General features: G+C 49.4%; 1 protein-coding gene across 2 annotated transcripts in view; it reads right to left on the bottom strand.

The window, feature by feature from the left end:
- Positions 1–3,679: 3,679 nt before the first annotated feature.
- Positions 3,680–6,886, bottom strand: part of ALG12 (ALG12, alpha-1,6-mannosyltransferase) — a 9,282-nt gene continuing 6,075 nt past the window's right edge. The window contains exons 7-9 of one of the 2 annotated variants that reach the window (XM_023509281.1): positions 4,306–4,475; positions 4,141–4,216; positions 3,680–3,930 (exon numbers count right to left, since the gene is read on the bottom strand). In XM_023509281.1, coding sequence (XP_023365049.1) covers positions 3,780–3,930; positions 4,141–4,216; positions 4,306–4,475 — 397 coding nt within the window. In that variant the 3' untranslated portion in view covers positions 3,680–3,779. Of the gene's footprint in view, positions 4,012–4,140; positions 4,217–4,305; positions 4,476–6,886 lie in introns of both variants that reach the window. The other variant, XM_023509280.1, reaches the window with a different exon arrangement.

The raw sequence follows: 6,886 nt of genomic DNA, 5'->3' as shown, positions 1-6,886 counted from the left end.
CGCCTGGCTATTTTTTGTTGCAGTTGCCATTGTTGTTTAGCTGTACCGGGCTGTGTTCGAACTCATCACCCTCGGTGTATGTGGCTGATGCCTTCACCACTGTGCTGCGAGTGCTGAGCCAGAAATTGATGTTTTAAAATACCATTTACAACAATATCAAAAGTATGACACATTTATAGTAAATCTGACAAAAGATAGGCAAGATCTGTAACTGCAGCGTCCTCCAGATTTCCCCTCTTTATCTCTGTGTCCTGACCAAAATCACAGGGTGCCTTGACCACTGACCAGCGAGCTGCAGGTTTTTTCTGCAGGCTTGAACCCAAACCAGGACCTTGAACATTCATTCTCGGCTTCTGATAAGGGTATGTAGGTTGTTTCCCAAAACAGTAAGAAACTGGCCCTGGCCTCAAGTGACACACCTGTTGAAAATCACTGCCTCTAGAGAAATTTAAAAAGACCCAAGTAAATGGAGAGAAATACTATGTTTATGGATCAGAAGACTCAATATTATTAAAATACTGAAGCTTCTGAAATTAATCTGTAAATCAATGTCATCACAACTGACTGACCAACTGATTCTAGAAATCATAGGGAAATGCAAAGGATATAAAAAGTCAGACCAACTTTGAAAAGGAAGAATAGTCTATGGCCTGAATGTGTCTGACCTTATCTGAAAGGCAAAAATCATGTTGGAGACTTCTCCCACCTGACCTCAGGACTTCTGAGCACTCGTAATCAACACAGTGTGATAATGGTATAAAGGCAAGTGGATCCATGGACAGAATAGAGTCCTGAATCAGATCCTCACCTATACAAGCCAATTTTTTAAAAACCTACTTTATTGAGATATAAAATGTCATAAAGTGACCCATCTCCAGCATACGGTTTTATGAATTTTGACAATTGTAGCCATTACCACAATGCTCATATTCTACAAATTTCAAAGGATAGGAAGTTGTGAGGGGGTTATAAGTCTGAAAGCAAACGGGAAGAATAAACTCAACTGTATTTAGAGTGAAAAACCACCACACTGAAAGTGGGGATGGGAGAACTGATTCCAGGGATTTATTAGTATATTTGATGATACTTCCAGTCATGAGCAGGGGAGTGAAGAACCACAAACAAATTACAACCTCTACAGCAAATTTATTTTTGCAATCATGTGGCAAAGCATTTCTTAAACTATTTAATGTGTACCTTATTATTGAACAAGTATGTGTACATATACTTTTGAGACAGAGTCTTGATCTGTCACCCAGGCTAGACTATAGTGGCCTCACTCAGCCCAGCTCACAGCAACCTCAAACTCCTGGGCTCAAGCCATCCTCCTGCCTCAGCCTCCTGAATAGATGGGACTACAGACACCACAATTCCTGGCTTATTTTCCTATGGTTAGTAGAGATGGAGTCTCACTCTGGCTCAGGCTGGACTTAAACTCCTGGCCTCAGAGTGATCCTCCCACCTAGGCCTCCCAGAGTGCTAGGATTACAGGCATTAACCACTGCACCGGGCCAGTAAACACACAGATACTGTTGGGATCCAGAGTTCTCACTGTGGAAGACTGGACACATAGATGTCGAATAAAGGGAGCCAAAAAGAACGCTGTGGAGATGGGATGGAGTTGTGCTGTAGGTGTGGCTCTGTGACTTCTCAGGGATGCACGTGAATGTGTGCATGTGCACATGGGCATGCCCATGCCCATGCACTCTGTCCCCAGAAAGGGCCTAAAAGCACGGACACTCCCAATAGCAGTGAGCACACCTAGTGCCTAGATCTTGGCTTCTAAAACCATTCCTCCCCAAAAGGAGCCAAAACCCTTCAGAGAAACAACTGGTTCCAGAGGCTCAAGAGGACATCTCATTGTGCCTAGAAGAAAGTGATCCAAGAGGGCAAACTGCAAGAACAGAGCAGCCTGACAGGGTTTCCACTAGGCAGGTCTTGTACAAGCTGAACATCAAGGATCAGGCACAGTGGCTCACACCTGTATTCCCAGCACTCTGGGAGGCCGCAGGGGGTGGACTACCTAAGCTCATGAGTTCAACTGAGCTCATGAGTAAGCAACCAACCTGAGCAAGAGTGAGAGCCCATCTCTAAAAATAGCCAGGCATTGTGGCAGGCACCTGTAGTCCTAGCTACTTGAGTAGGGAGGCTTGAGACAAGAGGATTGCTTGAGCCCAGGAGTTTGAGGCTGCTGTGAGCTATGATGCCACAGCAATCTACCCAGGGCGACAGAGTGAGACTGTGTGTCAAAAAAAAAGGGGGGGGAATGACTCACACTCTACTGAGGCAGCCATCCACAGGAAGGTAAGAATAGAGAATATGTGAATTTGGGTGGGTAACACTACTGACAAACAGAGGCAACGGGGAAGGAGGCAGTCACTCTGACAGGGTGCCGAATGCTGGCTGCCGGATATGGACTGCATGCTGGCATCGCAGTCTGTCCTCTACCACGAAGGCCAGTCTCAGCAAGACCAGTCAGGCAGTGCCACGTTCAGGAGATCTGGAGGAGATTCTCCTAGTTGGAGGGGTCTGTGCACATATGTTTATCAGTTGCCAAGGGAGAAGCAGCAGCACTGGGTCAGGGAGCTGCTGGGCAACCCTCAGGCATAGAGGGATTCACAAGCAACCTATTCGCAAAAAGCTCAGACGGAGTCTTGCTCTGTTACCCAGGCTGGAGGCCAGTGGCCATTCACAGATGCGATCACAGCTCACAGCAGCCTTGAACTCCTGGCTCAAGCAATTCTCCCGCATCAGTCTCCTGAGTAGCTGGGACTGGGACAATGGACACATACCTCTACACCCACCAAAAGCCTGTCTTTGAGCGTGTGTGTGCACTCATGTACAGAGATACCCGTCCTCTGCTGTCTCTAGTGCTTAGCAGTGCTACACATTCTTTAGGTGCTTTACCAATGCGTGTCCAGTAAAGTGTGACAGCACCAAACTGTCTCTTAACAACAGCACCTGGGTAAAGGCAATCTCTAGAAGTAATCATGAGTAATAGCTCATAAGGTTATGCAAAAGAAAACATGTACAAGATTTTATTTTCATTTTTTTTTGAGGTTCTAATTAACATTTTATTGACTTAGTTTTTTTCTTCATTCCTTTCTGAACACATTCATCTACAATTTACTCTGAGATGGAGATATGCCCACACCCAGAGCTGCCTGAGGACCTGGGACTGTGCTTGAACACAGACACACAGGGAGAGGCCTCTGCTCTCAGTCCCCACAGGCGCGAGGGCCTGACATCAGAGGGCCTCCCTCTAACCTACCTTCTGTGAATACAGAAGTCGCAGTGGCAGTGGGTGGGTGGGGGGCACTGTCCGCAGTGCTGAGGCCCCACTTTACAGGTAGGCTCTGTGACAGCAGGTGCTGCCTCAGGCACACTACGAGCCTGGCAGGCATCAGGGGTGTTGTGCTGCCAAAATGTGGCTCCACGTGGGAGGAAAGACATGGCAAGGGCCATGTGTCCAGGGTATCCCAGGCTGGCCTGTTGGCCCCTGATGATTATGAATGATGCCCAGTCTGGATGATAAATTATCTTGTCACCCACCCTGGCAACAGGAGGTCTGAGCAGGACACTGTCACCTGGGCCCTCACTGCCACTGTGAGCCTGGTGTGGCTGTGCATGGGGGCCCAGTCCTGCCCTGTCAGGGGCCAATCAGGGCTGTCAGGGGCATGTTTGTGGTTCTCCTCTTTGTTCTTCATACTGTCCTAGTTGAGAATTGGCACAGGTTCTTGGAGGGATTTTGGTTGCTGGAGGTCTGTCCCAGTTCCTCCTCAGGATGGTCTGAGGAGTCTTTCCAGAAGTACCAGCTTTGTCTCCAGGTCGATGTCAAAGGGAGGCAGTTTGGTCAGGTTCAGACTCACACCTGTGGTGCCCACGATGCTGGCCAGGACCCGATGTGTATCCCTGTAGAGGGCCAGGTGCCTGGGGACAGCCTCCATGAGGATGTGGGTATAGGCCAGCATGCCTACAGCCCCAGGCTGCACGTCCTCCCTCTTGTCGTACCTGTAGAAGAGCCAGCCTGTCCCGCATCACCCCACATGCCATCCCCAGCACTTGGGTGCCCCTAAGGGGACTGGTACATGGTTTCGAGAGGAACAATGCCCACTATAGCCATGTGGACTGGAAACATACCTCCAGGCACTGTTGACTTGTAAAAACCGAGACACGCCTGTCTGGGCAGCAGCAGCATCAATGTGCAGAAAGACATCTAGGAAACCACACCTGCTTGGTCAGAACCCTGAGTGGTGCCTCTGTCAGAGCCGTGGCTGGCCCCTGGGCAGCGTCCCCAGCACTGACCTGTCCAGGGGGGCACCAGCTCATGCAGTCTCCGCATCGCAACACCTCCAGGATAGTTGGAATGGGACACACAGAGGGACGCGGCCGCATAGGTGGCATTCGCTACTAGGTGTCCTATCACAAGCAGGGACCCCATTCTATACAGCCAGGACTTTTTGTAATTATTCAGCCTGAAAAAGGAATGATTACATTCCCTAAAAGGAATACAGTGGCAACAAAGTATCTGTAATTATTATATTAAGACACACATTAGGGCATAAACCTGTTCATGTCATACATGTGACACGCAGAAAAGTCAGCCACCAAATACAATAAATGTTGATCAAAGTGGCTGAGATAGTACCTGGAGAATTTTGTCTTTGAAATTCCACCCAAGATGCCAATTTATAATTTATGTTAGATTTTCAAATATTTTCAAACATCCTGAGTTCCTGCTTAGGTCAGAGCCCCATATAGCCCAGGCCTACACTTGTAATGAACTTTGTCGGGACAGGGTGCTGCCTGCCCCTCTCCTGTCAGAGTCAGAAGCTGCAACAAAGACAAGAATACTCACTGTCTGTCCCTTATGAGAAGGAGCTGACCCCAGTCTTAACTCAAAGTTGGCTACTGACCAGCCTGTCAGGCTCCTCTAAACCCTCTTCTAGACTAGACCTTAGCACTGGCCTATAAAAACATAAGACTTCCAGCAAAAAGGATTTTTTTTTTTTTTGAGACAGAGCCTCAAGCTGTCCCCCTGGGTAGAGTGCCGTGGCATCACAGCTCACAGCAACCTTCAATGCCTGGGCTCAAGCGAGTCTCCTGCCTCAGCCTCCCAAGTAGCTGGGACCACAGGCACCTGCCACAATGCCTAGCTATTTCTTGGTTGCAGCTGTCATTGTTGTTTTGGCAGGCCCAGGCTGGATTCGAACCTGTATGTGGCTGGCGCCTTAGCCACTTGAGCCACAGGTGCCAAGCCAGCAAAAAGGATTTTGTCCACCCCCATTCGTTTCCCTAGCCAAGAGATTTGAAAGAACTCTGATGTAGTTTCTAAGAACTCGAGGCCACACCTCTGTGATAAGCCCAGCCCTGAGCACCTGCCTCAGAGAGCTCAGCACCACTGGGAATTTACTGTTAATTCCACCCCAAAGCTGGTGATGGCAGAGGGCCCGGCCCCCTTGTAGCAGGCCCTTTGGCAAGCTTGCAACCACAAATCCTTTCTCCGCCCTTCCAGATGCATACCCACACCCAGAGCTGTCTAAGAACCTGGGACTGTGCTTGAACAAAGACATACAGGGAGAGGCCTCTGCTCTCTCAGTCCCTAAAGGGGCAAGGCCCTGACATTAGGGGGCCTCTCTCTAACCTACATGTGCCCCATCATAAAGATGACACAGGAGTCAACTCCAATTCTGGTTGCAGCCAATTTGCACACCCATATGGACCAGCTTCCTTCACACCTAGCAGACAAGGCCTTGGAGACATCTCTTGCCTTTTGTCTCAGCAAAGCTGAGTCAGGTTCTTGCTGGACCCTCCTCCCTGTCGCAAAAGTCTATTACCAGGCTGGGTGCAATGGCTCATGACTGGGATCCCAGCACTTTGGGAGGCCAAGGCAGGTGGATCCCTTCAGCTCAGGAATTCAGACCAGCCTGAGAAAGAGAGAGACCTTGTCTCTGCTAAAAATAGAGAAACTAGTGAGGCATTGTGGTGGGCACCTGTAGTCCCAGTTACTCGGGAGGCTGGAGCAAGAGGATCACTTGAGCCCAGGAGTTTGAGGTTGCTGTGAGCTATGACACCACAGCACTCTACCCAGGGCAACAAAGTAAGACTCTGTCTCCAAAAAACACAAGAAAATAAAAAATAGAAATCTAGGGTCAGGCATGGTGACTCACACCTATAATCCTAGCACTCTGGGAGGCTGAGGCACGTGGATTGCCTTAGCTGAGGAGTTCAAAACCAGCCAGAGCTAGAGCAAGACTAAGAATAGCCAGGCATGATGGAGGCACCTGTAGTCCCAGCTACTCAGGAGGCTGAGGCAGGAAAATGGCTTGAGCCCAAGAGTTTGAAGTTGCTGTGAGCTGTGATGCCACAGCAGTCTACTGAGGGTGATAAAGTGAGACTTTGTCTCAAAAAAAAAAAAAAAAGAAAAGAAAAACAGTCTGTCACTCAATAAAACCCACCCTGCCTCTTTAGCATGTGCCAACCAGGGTTCCTCCTTCGCCTGGCCAGTCCCCCTTGAAGCTCCCAGGCCTAGCCACCCTGTGAGCATCCCTTCCCCCAGTGACCAAGCCGGGGCAGTGAGCAACACACCACAGACGGGCATGGTACTCATGGCCAAGTTTACGAGAGACTGACCAGCCAACAGACCACTGGCTGGAGCTTCACTGCCCCTCCCTGGCCACGCAGCCCTCAAGTGGAGGGAAGCCACAGCCACCCTCCTTTGACATAGGTGCCCAATTGAACACTTCCCATATTTACTTTAAAACTTTCCCCATGGCTCGGTGCCTGTGGCTCAAGCGGCTAAGGCGCCAGCCACATACACTTAAGGTGGCAGGTTCGAATCCAGCCTGGGCCCTCCAAAACAACAATGATGGCTGCAACCAAAAAA

The sequence above is a fragment of the Otolemur garnettii genome, unplaced genomic scaffold (assembly GCF_000181295.1).
Source record: "Otolemur garnettii isolate 467f Iridium unplaced genomic scaffold, OtoGar3 scaffold00007, whole genome shotgun sequence".
Classification (NCBI taxonomy): Eukaryota; Metazoa; Chordata; class Mammalia; order Primates; family Galagidae; genus Otolemur; species Otolemur garnettii.
The sequence above is the reverse complement of the archived record's forward strand: the minus strand, read 5'-3'. Positions and strand labels throughout refer to the sequence as shown.